The sequence below is a fragment of the Ochotona princeps genome, chromosome 17, assembly GCF_030435755.1.
Source record: "Ochotona princeps isolate mOchPri1 chromosome 17, mOchPri1.hap1, whole genome shotgun sequence".
In the NCBI taxonomy this organism is placed as follows: Eukaryota; Metazoa; Chordata; class Mammalia; order Lagomorpha; family Ochotonidae; genus Ochotona; species Ochotona princeps.
Genome location: NC_080848.1, coordinates 45,133,362 through 45,159,526, shown reverse-complemented (window position 1 = coordinate 45,159,526; position 26,165 = coordinate 45,133,362). Strand labels below are relative to the sequence as shown.

Here is a 26,165-nt window from a genome sequence, read left to right as displayed (position 1 = left end):
CTTGGCTCCCTGCTGGCAGGCCTGTTTCTGGGCCGGGCCCTCCCTCTGACAGGTGCAGCTGGTGGCTGTGGCTGGGCGCCAGCCGGGGCTTTGCTGTGAGTGACACACGGGCACAGCCGCCCCTCCCCTGGGGCTGACCACTGGAACCCTGCCATGGCTGGCATGGAGGAGCAGGGCAGACAGCTCGGTGGGGCCTGGGGCTGGCCCTGTGGAAGGTGTGGTGGGTGTGGGCTCAGTCCCATTGGGCCTGGGCAGCTCGGCAGGGAGCTGGCTGCAGGGAAAGATTTGAAGATGAAAGGAAGCCGGCCTGAATCTGGGCTGAGGGCAGGGCTGCTCAAAGCTGCTTCTGGGGAGGTGGAGCCTGGCTGGCCGGTGGGTTTTTTTCTTTTTTTTTCTTTCTCTCTCTTTTTTTCTTCTGAGGAGCTGGGCTTCAGGCAGGAGCGGAGCACTTGCTGGGGCACTGGCCGGTGGCCCGGTGCTCTGTGAGCTGATTTAATTTCCTAATGGCCTTGCCAGCATGGAGGGTGGCGGGCAGCTCCCCGTTACAGAGGGAGGAGGCCCTGGGTGGCTCTTGGAGGGATGGAGGGCCTACTGCTTGCCTGGGGACCGAGCTGCCACCTTGGTTTTGACTGCCTGCAGTCCCTGGAACAGCCTGGCATGCTTGGGAGGCCTCGGGGGCAGCCCTGGTCTGGCCGTGCCCAGTGAGCGCTCTGTGGACCAACACCTTCATGCGCTGCTCCCTACACATGGCATTTGAACATCTACCCTTTGTGCATGCCGAGTGAGCGGAGTCCCTACCCTTGGCAGTGTCTCCTGGGGTGGGAGAGGGCTTGAGGGTCTGATAGCAGGTGGTAGGAGCAGGGAGGCAGGCTTGGCAGCTGTGGCGTCTGCCCAGCCATAGCCTTGGGAGTTGCCACTCTGCCTGAACCTTTTCTTGACACTGATGACCCCCGTCCCCCTCCCAAGAGGGACCCAGCAACTTTCTGACCCCAGTTCCTCGAGTTTCTCTGCAGGGCTGCTTAATGGGCAACGTGAAGCTGTGGGGACACTGGCAGTCCCAACCCTGCCCCCATGCCGCACAGGCATGGGAGCTCCATGGTCAGCTGCCCTAGGAAGTAGTGGTACCTTGGCCTTGGGGTCAGTGGGTAGATCCTCATAGATCTGGAACCTTCCTCCTGATGCACACACCCCCGGGGACTGGGGGAGGCAGCTGGAGCCTCCCCCACTTGTTTTCTTCCCTCCTCACCTGTGGCTTGGGCCAGAGTCATCTCCAACCAATGTCACTTGACCCTGACTGTGTCGTGGACATGGGGCTGGGTGTCTACCTGTTCTCCCAGTCTACCTTCTGGGCTGTGTCTGCTGCTGATCACTCCAGGGCCTTTCTGGGTACCATCCCCTCCCCCAAGTCTCTCAACCTCGTTCAGACCTTGCCCCATGCCACTTGTGTTCACTTGTCTAGCTACTGATGGCCTGGGATGTTTGTCCTGGCCCCCTAGTGCCTGCATCAGTGGCCAACACGTGACAGGTGTTTGGGATTCTTCATGGGGTGGAGTGGAGGTGGGTTGCAAAAGGACCCCCAGACCCCCTTTATTGCGCATGCCAGGCAGGCAGAATGACTGTCCCATTCTGCAGATGAGCACACTGAGATGGGCAGGGCTGGGATTGGCGCCTGCCGTCTGGCCTGCTGAGAGTCTGGCTGGGACTGGTCTCGGTGTCAGCGACTGCGGTCTCGGAACCTTGCTGTGTTCCTTGAGCCTGGCCTGCTTCCAGTGCAGGCTGTCCCCAGCCCAAGCTGGCAAGGAGTGGGCACTGGCCCATTGCAGCTCTGTATACACTGAGGCAGGTTCTGTGCCTGCCCTCCCCCCACCCTGCCCTGTGGAGCACAGCGGGTTGGGGATGGATACAGCATCCCCGTGGCTTGCCCTGGCCCAGCATTTTCCAACTGCCCATAAGTCATTGCTTGCCTCTCTTGCTTCTCTGTCTCTTTTTGAGCGAACACCCAGGTTTTGGCATTTTCTTTTTTTAAAGATTTGTCATAATCAACTTCTGCAGCTTTCTAGTTGGCTACACAGCCCCTCCTGTCCTACCTTGAGAAGCAGGTGGGTATGCTGATGTTGGCTGGCTGTGCCTGGCAGGCCAGCACTGGCCCTTCCTGCTCATCCTGGCAGTGGGGTCGGAGGTGAGGAAGAAGAAAAGGAACCCCAGGACATACTTTCTACCTCTTCAGCCATGAGCAGTGTGTCTGGGGCAGGCAGGGAGTGGGGGCCAGAGAGGGACAGACCCTACCTCGGCCCCAAGGGCACTCAGCACTCTGGAAGCAGGTGGGGACCCTCAACCCTGGCAGGGGAGCTGGCGGGAGGGGCTGAGCTATGTGTGTGAGGCAGAGCAGTGCAGGGCAGGGCAGGGCAGGGCAGGTCAAAGAGGAGGTGTGATGCTCCTCACCCTTCACCCTGCCTGCTCCCCCGTCTTTCCAGCTGCAGCCCGCACCCCTAGAGCTGGCGGCTGCAGCCTGCAATTCTCCAGCACTTCAAGCAAAAATAAATTGCTTCCAGCAGCTGGTTCTCTGGGTGGCAGCAGCCGCACCCCCCTCTCGCCTGCCCGCCTGCCCGCCCGACCCTCCACCCTCCGGCTCTGGCTCCTGATTCCAGGCCGAGGCCAAGCTTCCACTCATCCTGCAGGGCTGGGTGGGTGAGGACCCATGGAGGCTAGGTGGGGGGGTGGGGGGGCGGAGGTCAGAGGCAGGGTCAGAGCTTCCTTCCAAGGCTTGGTGGAAATGGCCTGAGCAGGGCTGGGGCATTGTATGCTAAGGTCATGGTCACCTGGGAGGTGTCGGGGATCCCCTACACTCTACCCTGGGACCTACCTGGCTCTTCTGGCTCCTCCCTGCCCTTCTCTGGGGACCTGGGTGATGGTGGGAGGTGGGTAGACAGGAGCCAAGGATGTTACAGCCACAGTTAGCTTCGCTTACCCCTGTTGAACCTGGGGGTTGGAGCCAGGGAGGGGAGGGGAGTGTGGGCCATCTGAGACCCCTGCCCGGGTGTGGGAAAAGGAAACAGAAAGCCCACCAGCCCTGCAACCAGTCACTGCTGCTTGCCTCAGGCCCTTGGCTTCACTGCTGAGGCTTTGAATGACATGTGTTGCATTGTCTTGGGAAGTGTTAAGGATGGGGAGTGAGTCTTTGTTCCCCATTCCCAGCTCTGTGTCCCCAAGGGGCAGGACCAGCACTCGGGGTGACTGTGCAGAGCTGTGGCCCTGTGTCACTAGATCCCACCCCACCCCCGTCCTATCAGTCTGGGTGGGCTCCCCACACCCCTGGAACTGGGGTGTGGATTAGGGGCCTGAGGCCTGGTCTTGGGATGATGGTATAAGGTTTGAGCCAGGACTGCAGCCTGGGGCGTACTCTCCCTCTGGGCTCACGCTGTCCCTGCCTACTTACTGACTGTGTCTGCTGAAATCTGGCTCTGGGGGGCCTTGCTGGTGGGAAGATTTGGGGGACACCTCCTAGGACTTGTGGTGTCTTCAGTCCCCCAGTAGCCTGGCCTGGAGCTCCCCACCCTGGCAGGCTCCATTATCCCCTGTGGGTCCAGTTTCCACTGAGGAGTGGCCACGCTGCTGGGGGTGGAGACCCAGACTGTGTCTCTGAGGCAGGGTCAGTGACTCCTGGGCCTCAGTTTCCCTGGAAAGTCTGTGGACTGGGCACGAGCCCCAGCGTCCTGTCTTTCCACCCCTCGGCAGTGTGGTCAGCATGGGGCAGGGCAATGTGAGGCAGGGCAGGGCAGGGCAGGGCAGGGCAGGGCAGGGCAGAGTGGCCTCCTCCCCTCCCTGCTTACTTGCTAAGCCGCATGGCCGGAGGCTCAACCGTGCCATTGCCTGGGCCTGCTGGGCCTCAAGCTGTTGGCTGCACCTGCCTGGCTGGAGTGGCCAACTTCCTTGCCGGCTCTGGACACTTTGGGGGCCGCCAGAAGGGGAGCCCGCAGGAGCCCTGGGGACAGCCCTGAAGCAGCCCAGCCCCTTCCTCCCCCACTACCCTGGTGCTGTGGGACAGAGGACAGCCCACTGCCTGCTTCCTTCCTTCATTTGCTGGTGTGAGCTGGCCTGACCTGGCCTATGCAATGCAGCCACCAGGGAGTCCTGGCCCTGACCCCATAGCAGATGCCCGAGGCCTCAAGTGCCAGGACCCGGTAACCATGCTCCAGGCCCTGTTCCTGACTCCGCTGTCCTTGTTGATGGCCTCAGGTTTAGCTGCAGCTCGATGGGGGAATTTCAGGAGGATGCCTGATATGGTGGGCCTCAGTGTCCCCACCTGTGAAGTGGGTACATTGGAGTTAAACAGGTAGAAGCAATCCATCACAGGCTTTTGTATCTGGGATTTGTAAAGAGGCCTGGGGCAGAGGTCCAGGAGTGGTGCCTGGCACCGCAGGGGTGGCTGACCTGAATATTTCCTGCAGCTGCTGTAACCCATGGCCACCATGTGGTTCCAGGGGAGTGGCTATGTGGGGCTTGGGAACTTGGCACGCGTGTGACCCCAGATCACACCATCGCATTCGCTGATGTTTCCTTGTGCGCACTCTTTCTCCGTACAGACTGCCATGGTCGTGGGACTTCCCACTTAGAGCATCGTGCTGGAATTAGAAAAAGAAAAAAAAGATCCCGGACTTGGGAGTGTGTACTCCAGGCTTTGAATTTTGGACTGAGGAAAGTCAGATATCTGGACTCAGCGTGGGAGGGGTTGCTTCCTGCCGAGGGACGGCTGTTCCCTGGCTTCTGGAACCTTCAGGCGGTCTGCGGGTTGCCTTGGCTTGCAGCTGCCACAGCAAGGGTTGGGCTGATGCCCCCATGGATGTCGCGTCCCGTCTCATCTCTCGATTCTGGGTGCCTAGCCCACCTGCGTCCAGGATAGACTCACTTGCAGAGTGTTGGTGACATTTCAGGGACCCTGGCCATTGCTTCCTGGTAGACAGAACCTCTGTGTGTGTGTGTGTGTGTGTGTGTGTGTGTGTGTGTGTGTGTGTGTAGGGGGACGGTGATGGGGTACCATTCAACCCTCTATACTTGGCTAACTTGGACACACTGCCCTGCATGGCAACATTTTAAAAATGTATGTATTTGTTTGAAAGGCAGAGTTACAAGGAGAGAGAGAGGAGAGACAGAGATCTTCCATCTGCTGGTTCACTTCCCAAATGGCCGCAATGACCAGGGCTGGGCCAGGCTGAAGCCAGGAGCCAGGGACTTCTTCTAGGTCTCCCACATGGATGCAGGGGGCCCAGGGACTTGAGCCATTCTCTGCTGCTTTCCCAGACATATTAGCAGGAAGTGGAGCAGCCAGGACTCAGCCAGGTATCCATAGGCCCAGCCTTTTTTTTTCTCCTGAGTTGTTCCTTCTTAGCATCATGCTTAGAGTCGGAATGCCTTCTGCTTCCCATCCGTGTGCCCTCCATCTCTCCTGTACCTCCCCACCTTGTCTGAGAAGTGGAGACCACGCAGGTCCGAGGTCGCATGGGACAGGTGTGGTAAGTGACAGTTTTTATCTTGAGGTTTTCAAATCTGGCTGGCATTCTCTTCCTTTGAGACCACCTGCCTCCTTCCAGGTCCCTGGGCTTGGGCTGTGCCTGTCGCTGATGTAGTGTGGGCAGCTCACGCAGTCCCAGCAGTGGCCCTGCCCGGGAGAGGGGCTGTGCCTTTGTGTCTCGGCCAGCCCTCCCCACGGGGCTAGGGTGCAGTGGCCCAGCCTCCATCCCCACCGAGGTGGCCTACCTCCCTGACTGTCTTTCTGCCATTGCTCCTCTGGTTAAATTCTCTCCCAGGTAGTTGGAGGGGCTGCCCCAGCTCTGCCCCAGCTCTGCCCCACTGCCTGCAAATCTCTTTCTCATCCTTCAGTGAGTCGTTGCCCTGTTGCTCAGGGCCCCGGAATGGAGCTCGTGGTCCTCACCAGCCATCCGTGCTCAAAACTCCATGTTACAGCAGGGAGCAGGTGGGCTTCCTCTGTCACCCCTGACCCTGCTGAGTTGTCCCAGCCCCCTGCGGTGTGGCCCAGGCCACCTGGTTGCTCTCAGCCAGCCCCTCCCCGGGTGCCCAGCCGCCACCACTGCTGCAGCCGTCAGGATGTTTCAGGGGCTTGGACATTGCTTTTGGTCTGCAGGTTTTTGCAGCCCGTGCTGTCCCCAGGAGCTGACAGCTCCCAGGAAGTGGCCCGATGACACTCAGACTTGGCACCCAGGGACAATAATCATGGAAGTGGCCATTTGGGGCCCAGTGCCATCCCGAGCTCTGTCTCATCAGATTCTCAGGATGTCCCTGCCAGGCTGGGAGCTGGGCTTAGGGAGATGAGCTGACTGACCAAACCGGATATGAGCCTGGATCAGAAAGAGGCCTCAGCTCCCGTAAGACCATCACAGGTTGCGTCCTACTTAGGGTTGGGGGTTTGACAGCACCACCTTTCAGCGCCTGAGGCCTCCCATCCCACTTGCGATTGCACCTGTGGCTCCCCTGCGCCAGGCGGGCTGGTCCAGCCCACAGCCTGGGCACTGTCTGTGTACCATTGCGGGGTGCTCTGTACAGATAGCGGCCCTGTTTCTTTGTCCTTCCTGTGCCCCTGGGGGCCTGAGCACCAAGGCTGCTCAGGGAGCATGGGCGGATGTGGCTTTCCATGAACCTGGCCATCGGTGTATCTGGAGTCCCCGGGAGATGGCAGAGTTGTTGATCTATTATTTACTAATCAGTGTGCCTTTGGGAATCTCTCAGTCCCATGTGACTGAGTGCAGGGCTAGGTTGGGGAGGTGCTGTGGGGTGCCTAGGAGTAGGAGAGCAGGGAAGGTTCCCAGGGGAGGAGGCCTGGGTGTTCCAGTCCCTAGCTTCCAAATCACAAATGCCTGGAGTGAGATTTAGATGTACCTGCTCTCAGCACAGCTGTCCCCACTCCTGGCACTACTCATGCCGGCAGGTGAGATGGCCCTGCCCCCTGCTGTCCATAGGGCCCTGTCCCTTTTTGCTCACCCAAGGTCACGGTCCATTCTGGAGGCTCCCTGGTCTCTACACCAGGGAGATGGGAGGCCTTGGGTGCTGGAAGGCGGTGCTGGTGGCTCTGTCACCCTGGTTGGGAACTCATTGGCAGGTGGTTACCGTGACTGGAGGTCACGGTAGCATTTCTGGCTTGATTTGGTGATTTCTTCTTTTTCATTACGGGGATCATGGGTTGGCTGTGGCTGAGATGTTTGGGTTCAGTTATCCTTGCTGTATTTATTTTTAGAGGGAGTGGGGGAAGAAGAGAGAGAGAGAGAGAGAACGCACACTTCCATCCACTGATTCACTCTCCAAATGGCTGCAACAGCTAGGGCTGGGCCAGGGTGAATCCAGGAGCCTGGAACTCCATCCTTGAATCCCATGGGACTAGCAGGTACCCAAGGACTTGGGCTGTCTTTTGCTGTTTGTCCAGGTACATTAGCAGGGAGCTGGATGGTAAGTAGAACAGCTGGGCTTCGAACAAGTGCCCCTATGGGATGCCAGTGTTGCAGGTGGAGGCTTATTGTGCTGCCCTGACATGGGCCATTTCAACATGCCCATGCCAGTGAAGTGCGGTGCCTTCGTGGTGCTGCGTATCTGTTGCCCCACCTGGCTTCAGGATGCCCCATTTACGTACGGACAGTCAGCAGGACCACAGCTGCTTCCTGTGGCTGTGGATTTTCCACAGGACTCCTGGTGGCTCAGCTGTTCCTGATGTGGCTCCTGTGTGGTTCTGCATCCCCAAGGGCATGGGCGACGGTTGCACCCATGGTTTTGTTTGAGCCCCTGCTTCTAGGCCTCTCACTGGGCCCAGGGCAGAGAGGCTGGGCAGTGGGCGTGCTGTGCGCACCTGCTTCAGGTATTTGTTGTTGTGAGCCCCCAAGCTCTCGCCTCAGGACTCCACAGCCTTCCTCATGATGGGGTGGGGGTGTCCTCACTGCTCTTCTTCCTCCGTCACTCCTGTCCTTGCCCACCTGACCTCCTGCCTTTTTTGGAAGTGCTTGGCTTCAGCTCGCCACCTTCCTGGGGGAGGGGTGGGACTCAGCCTTTTCTTGGCCCACCCCTGGCTCTGCCCTGCTTCCCACAGCTCTGGGTTCATCTCCAGTCCATGGGACATGGCTCCTAGGGTCTGTAGACATCAGGGGACTCTCACAGCCAGGGCTGGGCTCTGACAGTCCCTGTCCCGTGTCCCTTCTGTGCCTAAAGCTGCGTGAGACATGCTAGTCATTGCCCGAGTGCCCAGGGAGTGGTGAGGAAGGCCTGCGGTGGGAGTTGGTTTGTCAGGGCCTCTTCCCAGCTACAGGGCAAGCTGCTGTACCAATGTAGGGCTTGGCTGTGCGGCTGAAAAGCGAATACCAGGCTCCCCGTCTCTCCCCTGGGGGTCAGGGTGATTGGTATCTGAGGCCAGGAGGGAGGCCAGCCATGGCAACCTGTCCTGCAGTTGCAAGGACTTCCCCGTGTGCAACAGTCCAGGACAGGTGCCATGCTCCCCAGTGCCTCCTTGTGCCCAGGTGTGCAGGGAGACAACGAACTCCCCACCCGGGGTCCCCACGGTGCCGAACATGCGGCTCATGTGGACAGTATCTTGCGGTTTACGCCTGCCATTAGGCCCTGAAGTCACCAGGTTAGGCAGTGATGCTCTTTGGCACCGGAGACAGGCTGGTGAGGAATGTCCGCTTTATTATGCACAATACAGCTTTTAAAGGGTAAGAAAGGGGAGGGCAGGAGGGCGTCTTCCGGCAACCCCCACCACCAAAGACATCATTGGCTATATGACATGTCTATTTCCCTTGATCTTCCAGTCATGTCAAAGGTCATGTTCCGCGTGTATTCCCCAAGACCTTCTAGCCCTGTCGGAGGTCACACTCCATGTGTAGGAGACCCAGGAGCTGTGCTTCAGGCCATAGGAAAGCAAGCTTTAGGTCATGCCCACCGGGTAGCAGGGCATTTCCTACAGTGGTGCACGCGGAAGATGCTTAGCATACAGTGATACTGGTCGTGGACAGGCGCATGTGTTTGTATGTATGTGTGTATGCCCCATGTACGCATGTATACGTGCGAACGCTTGTGTCTATGCATGGGTGTGTGTGCAGTACATAGATATACCTGTATGCACGCGTATCTGTATATGTGTATGTTTGCATATGTTCCTAGCAGTGCCCAGGCCCAGGGCCAGGACACAGGTCTGACTTGTAGCCGCTCCCTTTCTGCATGTCCCCATCCTGGGCTGCAGCTGCTGGAGGCTGGGGTGTGGGCCCAGCTGACTCCCCACCCCTTCATCAGCCTGTCACCCAGAGAACCCTCAGGACCCTTCACTAAGGCTGCGTTTGGAGGGGCTCCAGACCACCTGCTTCTTCTTCTGCCTTCCCCTGCCCTCCTCAGCCCAGCATGCTGTGGGGGCGGAGCCCGAGACTTATTATGTAGGGTCCAGCTGCGTGTACAAAAGGCCGTGTAGACACGACTGACATCAGGCAGTAAACAGCTGTGGCTGCAGCGTCTGAGCAGGGTGGACAAACGTGGGCTGTGGGGATAGTGGTGACCTTGCTATTGGACGTGCGAGGGCCCCATGGAGGCAGGTGTGGACAGGCTGGGCGGGCGGCATGGGGGTGGGCTCCAAGGGTCCCTACAGCCCTCGCTGAGCTCACCCTTCCCTGTCCATCTCTCCTCTGGGTGGTGGTGGCCGTGGAGAATGCTGGTGGTCTCCTTAGCCCCATTTTCCAGATGGGGATCTACAGACTCCAGGCAGAGATTTGAGGGGCCTGTACTGCAGCTATAGGGTGTGGTCAGTGCTGTCCCCCAGCCTCACCTCCCTGTGCTTGGCATGAGACGGCCATCGCAAGGATCACGGGCGTCATGTTCCTCTGCCAGGCACGGCTCATGGATCCTACAGCCATCACATCTTACTGCTGCCTGTGATGGGTGATGCAAGGGCTTCGAGTTGTTTGGGGGTGGGGCAAGTCTCCTTGTGGCAGGCATTGCAGCCCACCCTGTTCTGCTGGAAGGTTCTAGCAGTCCTAGCATCTCCAGGCCTCTGTCCCCCAGGCTGTCCTCTGGCTACGGTTACCGGGCATCCTGCGTGGTGCTTGCTCTGGGCCCCCGGCAGGGCAGGCGTTCATCATGCCAAGATGCCAGTGGCCCTGACCTTGGAGTGGGAATAGGGGCAGGGCTCTTGCCAAGGCCACAGGTGCCACAGCCCTATGAGGGCACATTGGCAGGGAAACTGAGGCTCTGGGAGGGGCAGCCAGGTACCTGAGTTATCAACAGTCAGGGAATCACGGAGCCAGGCTCTCCCGTTTGGCATGTGCCTGTGTGTGGTCACAGCTGATCCTGTCTGCGCTGTGGCTGTATGCAGACCCCCTCCTGCTTCAGACCTCCATGGGGGATATCCGGGCCTGCTGTGTCCTTCAAGTGGCTGGGCTGTCCTCCCTGCTTGGCAGGTGAGGACGCCACGTCCCGGAGACAGATCACCTGTGTGGGAGCCAGGCTCCTGGCCAGCCTTCTGCCACCACCAGCCTCTGGAGACACCAGCAGTGACAGCATGGCCTAGGGGTGGTGGAGAATGGGGGGCCCTCAGCCAGGTGTTGAAGTGGCAGAGGCTAGCTCTGTGATTCAAGGACCCTTCACCTTGCCCTTGTCCTGACAGTTGGACCCCCCCGATGCTGGGGTCACTGTGCTGACCTGGCGGGGCCTCCACGTGACCTCTAAGAGGCAGACTGGGCTTGGAGGCAGGGAGATCCCACTTGGCTGTGGCTTTGGGTGGTGGGTTCCCTGCCTCTGGGCTGCTCCCTGGGTTCCAAGCAGGTGTTTAGACAGTTCTGGGGACAGAGTTCAGCAGAGGTCACCCCAAGCTCAGGCTGGAGCCCACAGTCCATCGAGGTCATGTGTCTGGCTGGGTGACCCTTCCTGGACCAGACATCAGCTTCTTCATGTGTCACATGGGGATTAGGGCAGGACCTTCCCTCCCTTCCCCCACTCTCCGGGCAGGGCAGGGCTTTCTCAGGTCTTGGTGTGGCCGCCAAAGTACCTGCTGTGGCAGCCGGTGGGTTCCATGGTGGGAGGAGCCCAGAGAGTGCAGGACACCGACTGGACGCAGAGCCAGGGTGCACTTGCCAGCCACGGCTCAGCTCCCGGTGCCTGTGGGGAGCGGCTCAGCAGCGGCTGCCTCCCGTGCACGCCTTGTCTGATGGGGTATAAATAGCACGCAATGTTTTCCAGCACGGACTGTGAAGCGTCTGCAGGTCGGCCCCCGCCCAGCAGAGGCACCCGAGGCCAACGAGCTGGTTGTGGGGACGAGAGCGATAAGAGAGCTCGTGAATAAATCATGCCAGGGTCTGGGCTAATGCACTGGCCAGGGCGGCCTGTCCAGAGAGGGTGACTCCAGTGCAGGCGTGGCCCAGCGTCCCCTGAGGTGGCAAGAGTATCTGATGTTTGCAGGGCTGTGGGGAGGGGACCCAGCCACAGCCAGGCCTGGCCCAGGCTTCAGGCTGGGTGGGGGTTGGGGAGCTGCCAGCAGAGGCCGGCTGACTCTCAGCCCCTCCCTGTCCTCCCAGGCAAGCTTCTTTTCTTCAGCTGGCCTCTTTGTGCTCACTAGTGGGCTTTTTTTTAAAAAACAATTTTATTTTATTTTTGCTTTTGAACTAAGGCTGTCCCAGACTTGGTCCATTCCCGCCCTGTTGCCAAGGTGACCAGACCATCTCTGCCCGCCCCGCCCCTCCCCCCGCCGTGGCCACTGTCAGGTACATGGCTGTGCACGTGTGGGCAGCAGACAGGGGTGGGGACTGAGCCATGACCTGTGTGCTTGCTGGGTGCACCTGCGAGGGGGCTGACCTCACAGCTGGGCACACCTGTCCAGGGGTGGAGGTGTGCAAGAGGTGTTTCCGCCCTCACAGCGCCTCCCTTGGCCACTGGTGCTGCCTGCAGGTGGCTACACTGCCCTGTGTGTCCCCCCCCCACCCCCCAGTGCCCCAGGGACCTCCATAGCCCTGGGGGAATGACTGAGCTGCTATCTATTCCTGGGAGGGGTTGGGGGGTGCCGAGATCTGTCCCAGGTGCACTTGTGTTGTTGGTTGCTGCTCTTTGCCTGTTCCAGCTCGCCTCCTAGGGCTCATCAGTCAAATGGATATGGCAACCTCCCCTTCCCCACCCTGCCCTCCTCCCACCAGTCCTTAGCTCATGTGGGCAGGAGAGCCGCAGCAGCCAGGGACCAGGACCACTCCAGGAAGAAGCTCAGAGGCTACCCTCCCATGCAACTCTTCCCTCCGCTGGCCATCACTGACCTGATCCTACCTCAGGCAGCCTGAGCCCTTGTGGGGCCCAGTCAGTGTCCCTTGCCTGTGCACCCTGGCCCAGGCACCTGGTCTGCTAGGGTTGCTGACACACACTCACAGGTGGTGTGAGAGCTGCGAACCTTCTTTTCTCAGCAGGCGTGAGAGTGTCTTTCCAGGGGCTGTGCACTGGGCACCCATGGGAGAGAAGCCTGATGACCCCTTGTCTTTCCAAGTGTAGACTCATGGAGGGGCAGTGGCTCACGGCCACTCAGCACAGCCACAGCTGTGCAGTCATCCTGTAGGCGATGATCCAGAGCCGTGCCCACCTGGGCTGCTGAGGTCCTGACTTCCGCCTAGCCCTGGCCCTGGCTGCCTGGCCCCCCTGGGGTGTGGTACTGGCCTTCTCTGAGTTCCAGTGTCTCACTGGTATCAAGAGGAAAAGAAGTTGGGCTCCACCTCAGGCACAGGTGTGGACTGACCCCAGCTCAGGGGAAGAAGGAGCTGTGCATGCCCGGTGGTGAGAGATGGGCACGAGACAGTGTCGCCTCCGAGAGCCACAGCCAGCAGGGCCAGACCCGGCAATGCGGCAGTGCGGTCAAGGATGGAGCTCTCAGTCACATGGCCTTGGGTGCTGGAAGCTTCCGTAGGCTTGTGATTCTGGTTTGGGCCCCCCAGCTGGGAAGAACTCTCAAGCTCCAAAAATGGGGGCAAGAACGGCAGCTTGGGGTGGCCTTCAGCCCCCATGCCGGCTCTGATCCCATTGCCCTGGCTCTCTTCTCACCTCAGGCCTCCTCCTCTTCTGGTCCGAGCGAGGGGGTGGGGCTTCTGACCCTGTCCCCACTGCGCCCCCGTGTGGAGCCTCCTGCAGGTGCGATGCACAAGAAAGGGTTGTGAAGGCAGAGGGCGAATGGACGAACCAGTGATGGACGAGGCCTGTCCCCACCCTGGCTTCTGCCCAGCCCTTCTGCTTCTTCGGACTGGTGTGCCGAGCTGTTCTCGTGCCCTGAATACCGTTGCATCAACTTTATTTTCAAAATCTGTTTGTTTATTTGAGTCTTCTGTGTGCTGGTTCACTCCCCAAATGGTTGCAACAGCCAGGGCTAGGTGACAGAAACCAGGAGCCAGGAGCTTCCTCCAGGTCTCCCATCCTTTTCTGCTCTCCCAGGCACCTTAGCAGGGAACTGGATTGGAAGTAGAGCAGACGGGACCCAACCCATCTCCCATTGGGTTGCCCGAGTTCAAAGGGGTGACTACCTGCCAGGCCACGATGCCCGCCCTGACGTCACTTGTGCACGGTGACGTTTAACATCTTCCTGCTGGGCACTACAGTGGTTAGCCTGGCAGCACCTTCAGGATCAGGAGCCGTGGTGCAGTGTGGTAGGGATGGGGAGGGGAGTGTTGTGGCATAGACCTCAAAGGGGCCCTTCTGCATATCTTTTGGGAGGCTCCTTTGTTATCTGCCAGATTTGATACAGTGTCACAGCAATTGAAAGTCTCCATTGGCTTGGCTTTGGATCCTAGAACCCAGCACCACTTCACGCTGTGGGTAAAAGGGGAACCAGGGACCTGGGCAGACAAGGCTACAGGAGGCAGGGACGTGGCAGGAAGTGACTCTCCTGGTAGGGGTAAGGGTTCAGGCCTAGGGGGGCTTCTGTACCCCTGGCTGACTCTGGCCACACTTGGGGTGCTCTCCGTGGCTCCTTCCTCATGCTGACTTCAACTGCTGACCTAGGACCTGAATGTGAGTAGTGACCTGCGTTTGACTTCTGCCTTGGCCTGTTGGGCCTTGGGCAGGGGTTGAACCACAGCCAGGGACCTTCTGGAATTTTCTGCTCAACACCTGGGCGCTGCAGCAGGGCCTCCAGGTCACACTCGTGGCCCTGAACAGCCCCCTCGATGTGTGCCTCCTTTGGGCACCCCTTCTCCTCTCTCCCTGCACTGAGGGTCCTGAGGTTCAACACAGACCCATGCTTAAGCTTCCTGGTCATGGTGGCAAAGATGGGCTCAGGGGTAAAATGCCCGAACCATGCATTGTGGGGGTGTCTCCTGGCAGGCACATTGAGTGGGAGGCAGAATTTTGGTGCCTAGGCCTCTGCACCCCGTTGGGAGGACCCTGGCCCTGTGCTGGAGTCCCTCAGGGGGGCTGAGCCAATGCTCCCTGTATGATCTGGTGCCAGCTGGCTGCCCCCATCCACTCACCTCCCCTCTGCCCCCACATCCTCTTCATCACCTCCCCAGAGAGCCCTTCCCTGCCCTGCCCTGGCTAGCCTGGCTCCTGAAGTCTGTCTCCCAGTAGGGCAGTCTGTGCTGGGCTCAGCTCTGAGCAGGTTCGAGGCCCTGGTTGGGAGGTTGAGCTCTTCTGCACACTGTCTTTTTTTTCTGGAGCTCGGTCTGCCTGCTGCCCAGACCATACGAGCCTGGGTCCCTTGGAGGTGGCGGGGGGCGGGTTGTGTTTCTAAGGTCCTTCCTACAGACCGGGTTTGCTGAAAGGAAGGAGAGGAAGGTGAAACAGTCCACTGTAGGGTGTGGAGTGCAGGCTCTAGTCCAGCCCTGGGAGCAAGACAGGCCTGGAGGGCTCCCTGAGAAGCTGGGGGCTGAAGCTCGGAGTGACCAGAGGTGGGACATCAGGGTTAGTGTGCTTGGCAAGCTCACGTTGAGTCGCTTCGGCCTCCCACCTGTAGGGAGCTCTGAGGTGGCAATAGAAGCAGGGCCCTTGGTACTGGGAGCCCAGGAGACTTGTGGGGCCATGCAGGGAGTGGCAGTAGTCCTGGGAATTCTTGGAGGTATTCCTGGAGGAGGCATCCTTGGGGCTTAAAGCTGTGGGAAGCAGAGACAGGTGACCAAGGCTCTGACCCGCGATTATTCTTGGAAAGCTGCTTGATCAGGGGGCATGTGGTCCTCCATGGGGAGCTGTCCCAGCCTTCCGGTCATCCTTTGCTATCCCCCCCTTTTTTTTCTTGTTGATTCATAGGTACCCTTTACATGTTTTCTACAACAAAGAGTTACCATTTGCCTTGTTTACTTGCAAGGGGCTTGGATCAACATTGTCCTATCATGAGCTTCTTGCTCAGTGGTCTTCCTGGTCCCAGGATGCTCCTCTCTTTCTGGTCCTTGCTCGTCTGTGCCCACAGCGATTGCTTGGGAGATGCGTCAGACTTAGTGCAGGTGAAGCTGGGAAAAGCAAAGTGGATACTACACTGCCCGTGCACATTTGGGCGTCTGCCCGCCGCTGCATCCCTGGACTCATTTCTTGCTGCCTGGGGGAGGGGACTGGGAGTCTCCCTCCACCCAGGGCGGGGAAAGGCTCTGTTGTGATGGGAGGACAGTGGCAGGGAGCTCCCAGCTGGACAGCCCCCATGCATGGACCCACAGGTGGTGACTGCAACTGTCCCCTACCTGTGCCTGCTGCACCTTCATACTCAGCCAACCTGAGCAGCTGTAGCTCCCTCACTGAGTTGTGGTCCATTTCAGGATGGCTCTTTCTGTTTGCATTCTCTATTCCGTCCTGGACCTGCAGCTATTCCTCTAGGAAGGCCTCTGCCCCGTCACTGGGTCAGGGCCCACCTGCCCCTGGCTCCATTGTACCTCTGATCTCCCTCTCTACCATTCTCTCCGGTCACTCTGCTAAGGTGTGCCCCCTATATAGGCAGGCATCTGCCACTCTTTCCCCTGCCAACAGGCCTGAGCCTGGCATGGTGTGGGCTGCACAAGGGAGGCTCAGGAAGGGACAGAGACCCAGCCCTAGGCCACACAGGAAACCAGAGCCCAACCAGGAACTCCAGGAACCCTCCAAGACCCTCCAGATGTCCTCCTTGCCCTTGGGACTCCATGACGTGCAGGCCCAGCTGAGGGCACTGAGGGCCTCTGACCTCTTGCTCCCAGGGGCCTGGGGCCAAGGACAGCCTGTCTCCCCCTGCCCCCACCCTCTGTAAGGGATGTTCTCAAGATAAAAATACTGCAGGACACACTCCCTGATGTCTGTTCTGACTGTTGGCACCTGCTGGGGTAAGGGCCTCCAGCCCAGCCTCTCGGGAGGCGCCCAAGGTATGGACACCTGCCCCTCCCGGAGCTATAGGACCTGAGGCTTCTGCCACTCCATGGTGGCTGTGGTCTGGCAGGTCCTGGGCTCTGAGGCGTGAAGGCAGCCAGACACCCCTGGAGTAGAGCCCCTGGGATCTGGTCTCAAGTAATCTGGGATGGGAAAGGGGCTGGGCACAAGGGACTGGTCTGCCTTCTTGGCGGTCTCCTGCCCTGTGTGGCGTCTCCCCTTTGGTAGCTGGGCGGTCCCTGAGGCCCTAGGGGAGGGCCAGAGTGAGCTGAGGGCGGGAGCTCCCACCGTCACCATATCTAATTTCATGGGCACGTCCTGCTGAACAACAACCCTGCATGTGGGACCCGGGAAGGACCTGGCCCTGTCTTCTGGTGCTTCCAGCCCCAGCCTTGGCTGACACGTTTGGGAGAAAACTTGGGTCGGTCCAACCCTGCCCTGTCTTACACACTGGAGGCTGTGGGTGTCCAGGTGTCCCCACCCCAAGCACTCAGCAGGGCAGCAGGGGTCCTGGACAGGACAGCTTGGGAAAGTCCCTCTTGGGAACCAGGGCCTGAGGAATGTGGTTGAAGCCCTGGGATGAGCAGGTGACCTGCAGCCCTTGGGGAAGGGCAGGCCATTGCACCTGCCACACCTCCTCCTCTCCTGAACTTATCACTGTCCCCTGGCAACACCTCACCTCCTTTGTTCAGAGGGTCGGTTCTGGGTGACCAGGGACAAGTAACTTAGCTTTCCTCAGCCTCTGTCCCCCTGCCCAGCTGGGGACGCATCATCCTCCCTCAAGGCAGGACTGACTTCAAGTGGTCACAATGCACAGGGCTGAGCCAGGCTGAAGCAAGAATTTCTTCTGTGTCTCTCACGAGGGTGTAGGGACTCAAACATTTTGGTCATCCTCTGCTGCTTTGTCAGGCAACTTAATAGGGAGCTGGATCAGAAGTGGAGCAGCTGGGACTTGAACCAGCCCCGTAGACGGCAGCCTTACCCATTGCAGCATAATGCTGGCCCCTCCAGAGGCCTGTGGCCAGGAGATTTTGAGGCAGGAGCCTGGAGGGGGATGAAGAGCTGAAACGTTTCTCCCTGCACAGAGAAGGCAGACTCAGAGGGGGCAGTGAGTCACCCCACGTCACACAGCTTGTGAGGGGGCAGAGCTGGGTAACCCAGGCCCGTGTGCCTCTGGATCAACCCTGTAGCCTGACCCAGAAGGCTTATGCTGTAGGAGTGATTCACAACAGGCTCCTTAATCCCAGCCAGAAAAGCCAGTGTGACCGTGTGGCACCCTTGGCTGCACCCTCAGAGAGGGTGGGGCCCCTCAGGCATACCTCGGAGGTGGGGAGAGGTAGGAGGTGGTCCTAGGCAGTTTGTCCCTGGAAATCCTCAGCCCTTTCCTGCTGTGCTCTTCTCTGTCCTCACAGCGTGCTGGAGCCCCTTTCCATTTTCCCATCCCAGTCACCCTTGTGTTCATCCATCCATCACTCGTGTCCATCCATCATCATCTATCACCCATGTCCATTCATCCATGCATCCCTTATGCTCATCCATCCATCACTCATATCCATCCATCCAGCTCTCCAGCATCCATTTCATGTGCCCATCCTTTCATTCAGCCATCTCATCTATCCATCCCACTCACTGTCTTATCCATCACCCATCCATTCTCCCATCCCAGTCACATCCACCCATCCATTCATCACCTATCACCCATGTCCATCCATCCATCCATCCCTCATGCTCATCCATCCATCCATCCATCACCCATCATTCGTGTCCATCCATCCATCCCTCCATCCCTCCATCCCTGTATCCATTACATGTGTCCATCCCTTCATTCAGCCATCCCATTCATCCATCCTTTCTACTCAGCGTCATACTCTCTGTCTGCCCAGCTCTCCCTCCCTCCTTCCCCTCTCAGTTCTGTCCACCTAGATGTCCATACCTGCCCCCAGGGCTGGTAGTGGGTGGCTTTGCAGAGGGTGGCACAGGCTGGGGGCCTGAGTTCCTTCGTGAGCTCAGGAGAATGAGCCCCTGCTTCTCTGGAGTGGGGACAGCAGCAGCGCCAGCCTTGTGGGGATTTCATGAACCGACCAGTGCTCAGGATGTGAGCTGTGGAGGTGGTACTGTGTTTTCTATGAAGATCCATCTTTCCCAACCCTCCTCTTGTTGGTTTTTGTGGACTGAGCTTAAATACTGTGAAGGTGTGGTCATCTGACGTGCAAGCCCCAGGGGGAAGAGAGCAAAGATGGGGGTCCTCGGGGAAGCTTGTGGCCTTCAGACCCTGTGAGAAGAGTAGTATCAACTGCAATCCTGTGGCTTTTTGTTGTTGTTGTTGTTCGCTTCAGGGTCTTCTCATGACCGGATCCTGCCCAGCTGGTGTCTGGGGGATGGCAGCCGCTGCCCGTTTGCCCGTGAAGACAGTTACTTGCCTGCTCAGCACCATTACTTAGAAGACAAAATTGAAGAGGTAAGAGTCAAGTGTCTGCCGAACGCGTATCTGTGTAGTCACACATTCCACAAGCTGCTTGCTGTGCCTCCACCCTCTGACTGGTCTGTCCTGACGCTCACCCATCCCTCCACCCACTTGGCCTCCCAGTCACCAATTATCCATCCACTCTTTTACGTCATCACATCCGTCTGCCAGCACCTACCTGTCCAGCCACTTACTCATGTATCTGCCAATCTATCCATTTGTGTATTAATCCATTCATCCACCCATCCACTTATTCCTTCATACATTTGTCCATTTGCCCACCCTGCCATCCATCCATCCATCTATTCATTTATCCATCCGTCTATGTCCACCCATTTATCCATCCATGCACTCCCCTTCTTACCCTCCTCATCCTACCTCATCCACGGATGTACCCATCAACTCAAGAATTCACCTGTGCCCCCATCTTACCCATTCTCCCAGTTCCCCCATCCATTCATCTGCTCAGCCATCTATGCAACCACTTAACTCATGCTTTGTTTATCTGACTGTTTGCATCTGTTCACCCAGCCATCCGTCACCCAGGTTTATCCACCCACCTTCACAACACCCTGCATGCGTGTCTCTCCTCCTCCATTGCCCCATCATCTCCTTGTCCGGCCCTTAGTTCTAATGCTTTCCTCCTCATTCTTGTGCATCTGGTCAGTGAGTACCTCCTGGCCAGTTCCTCTGTGCCAGGGCCTGGCCGCCACCTCTGAGCCTCTGGGTTTGGTCAGAGATGGGACTCGGATAAGATCCACTCTCCTGCAAGGTAGAAAGTGGCTTGTGGTCTCAATAGGACAAAGCAAACAAACAGACACAAACAAAACAAAAGCGCCAGATATACAAAATCCAGAAGGGCTTCGTGGAAGAGGTGCAGGTAGGAGAGAAAGAACTTGGGGAAGAGGGGACTGTACCGGCCTCCTGATGCTGGGCGTGCAGGAGGGAAGGTTGCCACCGGAGACCTGAGAGAACTCCTTGGGGAAGGGCCAACAGCAGTGTTCCAGTAGATGATGAACTCTTGAAGGTCAAGTGGGAGGAAGGAAATGAGACAGGAAGGGGAAGAAGCAGTGAAGGAGTGTGTGTTACCATGAGAGTCCCTGCTGGGCCACTGCAGCTCCATGACAGCATGGCCCCTCCCCTGCCAGCACCCCCCGCACCCACCTGCTCTCATCACTCACTGACCAAGGCTGTCCCTGGTGCACCGTGTGCACTGGCAGCTCCTGTGGCTAAAGGGGACCATAGGATTGGACGGTGTTGGTATTGACAGTGAGTATCTGGGCAGGTGGGCCCTGGGCTGCGAGTGCCTCTCTGTCTGCTCCTAGTTGAGCACATCTGGGTGTTCTATGGCTGTTCCTCTCCTTTGGCCACGGATGTTGGCGTGTCGTGGCTGAGCACCGTGGCAGAGGACACCCCGAGTACCCAGCAGGAGGCATTTGGCCTAGAAAAAATGGTCTCCTGCATAGCCAGGCTCAGCCTGCCCCAGCCAGCCTCTCCTTGGCTGTTTGACTTGCCTCTCCCCTCCTCTGTACCTGGCTCCCCTCAGAGCGTCAGCTTCCCCAGCTGCAAAGGAAGGAGCGGATTTTTCTAGATCTCAGGCTAAGGCTCATGGATACCAGCGGGTTAAGAAAGATTCTGAGGTTGCTGCTGGATGTAGCGGAAGAAAGTTCTGTGATTGGTGATGTCTGCCGTGGGCACAGGCTGGAGGAGGGGGAGGCCTGTGCAGACCATGCCTCCCGAAGTCTCCTGTGTGTTAAAAATGGGAGTGATAGCCATGGGGTTGGTGCCATGAGTGTCCTTGAGCCGCTGCTTTTGGGTGCCAGTTTTGGAGTGCTGATGGGGTTGTGGGACCCTGAGGTTGCAGGGTGCATGGGGACCTAAAAGGTGGGGTGACCCTCCTCAGTGGTCAGTTGCGTGGTGGGTGTAGGGAGTGAACCAGTGTGTTTGTGAGACCCGGATCAGCCCCAGTGGTAGCGAAGGGCAGTTGCTGCTGCTTCCTGGGAACCCACTCCACTGTCCCTGCAGCTCAGCGCCTGCCTGGCTCCCAGGAGCAGGTACCCAGGACTTGCCCGGGTTCCTCCCAGATGTCATCGAAACCTGAGGCGCCCAGGGCTAGGGGACTGGGCTCGGGGTGTTGCACTTCATCTGGAGGCCCCTCCCAGTGACTCGGGCCACACCCTCGGGTCGGATGGCAGCTGGGTTGGCATCCTCCCTAAAAGCTTGCATCTTGGAGCCAGAAAGAGGCCCTGGCAAGCTGGGCCCGGGCTGGCTTCAGCACTCCTCGCGGGTCCGTTGTCGGCTGCCTGCTGCTGGGCTCACCTCGCCGTTCTCTGGGTTGATCACCTGTGTGGCTCAGGTAGGGTGCCCCAGCATCTCTCGGGTTCCCCCACCACGCCCCCCGGCCCCCCCACGACCCCCTGGGCATCTGCTGGGCCTCCACTGTCACCTGGTGCACGTGGCTCCTGCCCTTGAGTTGTTTGGTGAGCTGGGACACATCTCTTTTTTTTTTTTTTCTCTGTCCCCGCTTCTTTCCCATCTATAGAACGAGGAGCTGGCCTCTTCCAGCAAAGCAAGTTCTCTAATCCCATTTTTGAACTCTGATGTCCTCTTTGGCACCCCAGTGGGGAAGAGCCAGACAGGCCTGCGTGTCCCTGGTTGTGGATGTTACCTGCTGCTATTTCTTAAACGTAGCTTGTTAGGGCTGTGCAGCTGTGTAAGGCTTCTTGCTATGCTGTCTGTGCGGGCAGGTCCTTGGCTGCTGGGTGAATTTGTGGTGCTGTGTTCGCCCGATGCCCAGTGAGGGCTTCCCACATGATGCATGCACACACCTGCACACACACGTGTACACACACAGAGGCAGAGATGCATGTGGACATAGCACACTGCGCCTATGCACACCCATACATGCACACACATATGGACACACGGGCACACATGTGTGCATACACCACGTGGGTACACAGTATGCCACACATGACACCACACCCATGAATACAGCGCAGATGCACACACATGCATGCACAGTAGCCCTCGAGAGGCCAAGGGCTCTGGCTCAGTTTCTGGGTGACACTGGAGGAGTGCCTTCATCCTGGGTCTGTTTCTGGCTTGCTGATGCTGTCGGGGTGATTCTAGGGGAAATGTACCGAGGTGCAGGAGTTCCCAGGCCTGTTTCCATGTGGGTGGGCGGGAGGCCCAGCCCTGGCAGGGACACCAGGAACTGCTATGGCGCCCTCGGTTGCCTGATGTCCGGCCAGGCCCGTGGCTTCTGATTCATGCGATTCTATGTCCTGCAGGCCCCGAGCTGCTGCCTTCAGCTGGAGCAGCCATGACCCGCTGGACGTCCTTCAAGGCGCCCAGACAACACAAACCTGCCCACCGGCGTCTGAGCGCCCCCGCCCCATGGAAGTCCCCGGGGTCTGGGCCTGAGCCATCTTCCCAGCACGACCCCAGGGGGCCTCCCTGTGGCCGGCTCTCTGCCTCATGGCCTAGGCAGAAGCAGTGTCCACTGTCACCTCCTCAGACCTCAGCTCCCCAGACCTGCGGTGACGGTGAGGGCAGTCCGCGGAGCATGCTGCCGGGAGGGCGGCTGGGCGGATCTTGTCGCAGACGGAAACAGTTCGAATCCCAGCTCCGCTGTGAGAAGCTGTGTGGCCTGGAGCGAGGCTCTTCACCTCTCTGAGCCTCATTTGGAGTGGACACCATGCCAGCGCCTGCTTCCCTGGGATGCCAAGAGGCTGTTCTTGGGGCGGGTGCTGTGGGCACCTGCCTGCCTTGGGGTCCTTGGGCTGAGATTTGGCTCCGACTGGCTCCGCCCCCTCCTCTCTCCCAGGTGTTGGGAGTGGAGGTTGGCAGTCAGAGGCCGTGAGCCCCACAGTCAGGGCTCTGGCTCCAGGTCTTTGCAGGACAAGACTAACTGTTCTCTTCCCAGGGCGGCGTGCTCCAGTACACACAATGCCAAGTCATCCTCCATGGGGACTCAGTGTCTTCCTACTGACCCCAAGGGCCTTGGAGCTCTATCCAACTCTGAACTCACCCCTGGTTGGGGCTGGGGCTCTAAGCCATGCCCGTGTGTGGCAGGTGTGTGCCTAGCCCCTCAGGGCAGCCTGCACCAGTAGGTGCCCTTGCCTCTCTAACCTCCCATCCAGCCTGGCCTGGCCCACCTGGAGGGGGGTGGAAGGCATCTCTGCTCGCAGAGCCAGGGGTACTCTGGCTCAGGGATGTCTCAGCCTGGCAGTGGCAGTGGCAGTGGGCAGGGCTGTTAGCTGCTGCCTGAGAACAGGGTCTGTTCTGCTGGCTGTGGGGAATGGCACGTGACTCTGTGTATGTGTGTGTGTGAGAGGCCCCCAGGAGTTGCTCCCTAGTGCACTCTGTGGGCTGCAGTGGAAGCTGGGGGCCCTGATGGGTCCCTCCACGAGCCTGGGTGGCCCTGTAGTCCTGGCTTAGAAATAGAGGCAGGACCCGAGCAGCCCCTCATCCCAGGGCCAGTGGGTAGGTGCCCCCACTTGTGGCTAGCAGGCCAACCTCGGTGCTGTGGGCAGGGCCCAGGTCATGTCTCCAAAGTTCTCTGAGTTTCAGGGCGAGGGAGTGGTACCAGACCTTGTTCTAGACCTTGAGGGTAAGGCCACAGCAAGAACAAAACGACAAATGCTCAGCTGGCACAGCGCCTGAGATCTCAGAGGGGGGATGGTGCGTGTCCTGTAGGCACTGTTACCGCTGTTGCCACTGCCGATGTGTCCTGTGGTTCAGGCCAGAGGGGCAGGTACAGGGAGCCACTCGGGGGCTGTGACTGTAGCAGGGAGAGCCAGGGTGTCCTGGTGTCCTAGGGCGAGCCCCTGGCTCTGAGGATGGGCCCCATGGCTGCTGCTTGCTGGCCCTGGGGGACTGGTGTCCCCAGGATGATGGGTAGGGAGGAAGTGGGGATAGCTGGGTGGGGACAGGGGAGACTGAGCAGGAGCCTGGTGAGTAGCTGAGGGTCTGGGTGGGGGTGTGCAGCAGGAGGTGGGTCCCCCTCCTGCTTGTCCCACCCTCAGGTAGACCACCATCCCTGTGTTGCAGGAGCCAGCCTGGGCACGAGCCGGGGCTCCCCGCCACCCGGGATGACCGCAGCCAGCCGGGCCAACCCCTATAGCATTGTGTCATCAGAGGAGGACGGGCTGCACCTGGTCACCATGTCAGGCGCCAACGGCTTTGGCAACGGCAAGGTGCACACGCGGCGCCGCTGCCGCAACCGCTTCGTCAAGAAAAACGGGCAGTGCAACATCGAGTTCGCCAACATGGACGAGAAGTCGCAGCGTTACCTGGCTGACATGTTCACCACCTGCGTGGATATCCGCTGGCGCTACATGCTGCTTATCTTCTCGCTGGCCTTCCTGGCCTCCTGGTTGCTATTCGGGGTTATTTTCTGGGTGATCGCCGTGGCTCATGGCGACCTGGAGCCGGCTGAGAGCCGGGGCCGCACCCCATGTGTGCTGCAGGTGCACGGCTTCATGGCGGCCTTCCTGTTCTCCATCGAGACGCAGACCACCATCGGCTACGGGCTGCGCTGCGTGACTGAGGAGTGCCCCGTGGCCGTCTTCATGGTGGTGGCCCAGTCCATCGTGGGCTGCATCATCGACTCCTTCATGATCGGCGCCATCATGGCCAAGATGGCGCGCCCCAAGAAGCGGGCACAGACCCTGCTGTTCAGCCACAATGCCGTGGTGGCATTGCGCGACGGCAAGCTCTGCCTCATGTGGCGCGTGGGCAACCTGCGCAAGAGCCACATCGTGGAGGCGCACGTGCGCGCCCAGCTCATCAAGCCCAGGGTCACTGAGGAGGGCGAGTACATCCCGCTGGACCAGATCGACATTGACGTGGGCTTCGACAAGGGCCTTGACCGCATCTTCCTGGTCTCGCCCATCACCATCCTGCATGAGATCGACGAGGCCAGCCCGTTGTTCGGCATCAGCCGGCAGGACCTGGAGACAGACGACTTCGAGATTGTCGTCATCCTCGAGGGCATGGTGGAGGCCACAGCCATGACCACGCAGGCCCGCAGCTCCTACCTGGCCAATGAGATCCTGTGGGGCCATCGTTTTGAGCCGGTTCTCTTCGAGGAGAAAAACCAGTATAAGATCGACTATGCGCACTTCCATAAGACCTATGAGGTGCCCTCCACGCCCCGCTGCAGTGCCAAGGACCTGGTTGAGAACAAGTTCCTGCTGCCCAGCGCCAGCTCCTTCTGCTACGAGAACGAGCTGGCCTTCCTAAACCGCGATGAGGAGGAGGAGGGTGATGCCGGAGACCCGGCTGCCGCCGCTGCCGCTGTCCCCGGCCGCAGCCCCCAGGCCAGGCACGACTTTGACCGGCTGCAGCCGGCTGGGACTCTGGAGCAGCGGCCCTACAGACGGGAGTCAGAGATCTGAGCCGCTCCCGGGGCCTAGGTGCAGTGTCCGCTCCAGCCTTGTTTGGTTGTGGGGTGGGGATAAGGGAGAGGCCCCAGAGGGCGGCGGCCCACTGCCCCAGGTTGGAGCAGACGGGGCGGGCTGCTGTGGGCTCACAGACTCAGTAGCGTTGTAGTGTCTCCAGTTTCTTCACAGTAGCCTCAGGGGGGTCAGTGGGGGCCCGAGAGTGGCGGTCCCTGGGCCTAGCAGGTGCAGAGCCTGGGAGAAGGGGAGGTGGGGGCAGGGCTCAGGCCCCTGCTGCAGCCTTCTCCTGGCTGGCTGGCTGGCCCTGCCTCCTTGCTGCCAGGCGCCCGGCTGGTTTTTATAACTTGGGGAGAAACATGGAGTTTTTGGCTTTCTCAGCCCGAGCTTGGGTCAGACTGTTTACAAAAAAACAACCGACAACAACAATTGACAACAAATTAACAGTGCGGTCGAAAACAGAATCTTTTTAATTCTTGGGTAGATCCAAGGACGATTAGAATTCTTCCAGACGCAAGCAGCTGGCTGGAGGCGCCAGAGGGTTCTCCGAGGCTGGACTGGCCTCTCCATCCCTCCCACCCCTGCCTCCACCCCGCAGTCCTGCCAGAGCAGGCGTGGGGATGGCAGGGCTCCGTGCTCCCCACCCTGTCTACCGCCTGTGCTCCCAGGGTGACTTAGGCCCCCTTTGTGTCTGGGAACCAGAGTGAAGGCATGTTGGCCGTCCCTGCTGGCGAGTGGCGCGGGGCGGGGGGAGCGGCAGGTGCGGTTTGGGGAGAACCTGGTTTGAGCTTGCTGAGCTTGATTTTATACCTCTAGGGGTGTGTCTCAGGGCTACAGCCAGGATCTGCCGACGAGGGTCCACTGCCCCAGCCCGACTCGCCATCTTGCTTCTCTCTCCATTTCTGCCTGTGACTCCGCCCCCCTCAGGGCCTAAGAGCAGGTGGCTCCCTGGGCCGGGAGTCAGGTGGCAGCCAGGAGGAGTC

The 26,165-nt window shown here is 59.3% G+C and overlaps 1 protein-coding gene across 1 annotated transcript in view; it reads left to right on the top strand.

The window, feature by feature from the left end:
- KCNJ12 (potassium inwardly rectifying channel subfamily J member 12) overlaps positions 1–25,919 on the top strand; it is a 28,784-nt gene extending 2,865 nt beyond the window's left edge. Inside the window, exons 2-3 of the mRNA XM_058675586.1 lie at positions 18,651–18,772; positions 23,834–25,919. Of these exons, the coding sequence (XP_058531569.1) occupies positions 23,875–25,182 (1,308 nt within the window). The 5' untranslated portion in view covers positions 18,651–18,772; positions 23,834–23,874 and the 3' untranslated portion in view covers positions 25,183–25,919. The remainder of the gene's footprint in view (positions 1–18,650; positions 18,773–23,833) is intronic.
- The last annotated feature ends 246 nt before the right edge of the window (positions 25,920–26,165 follow it).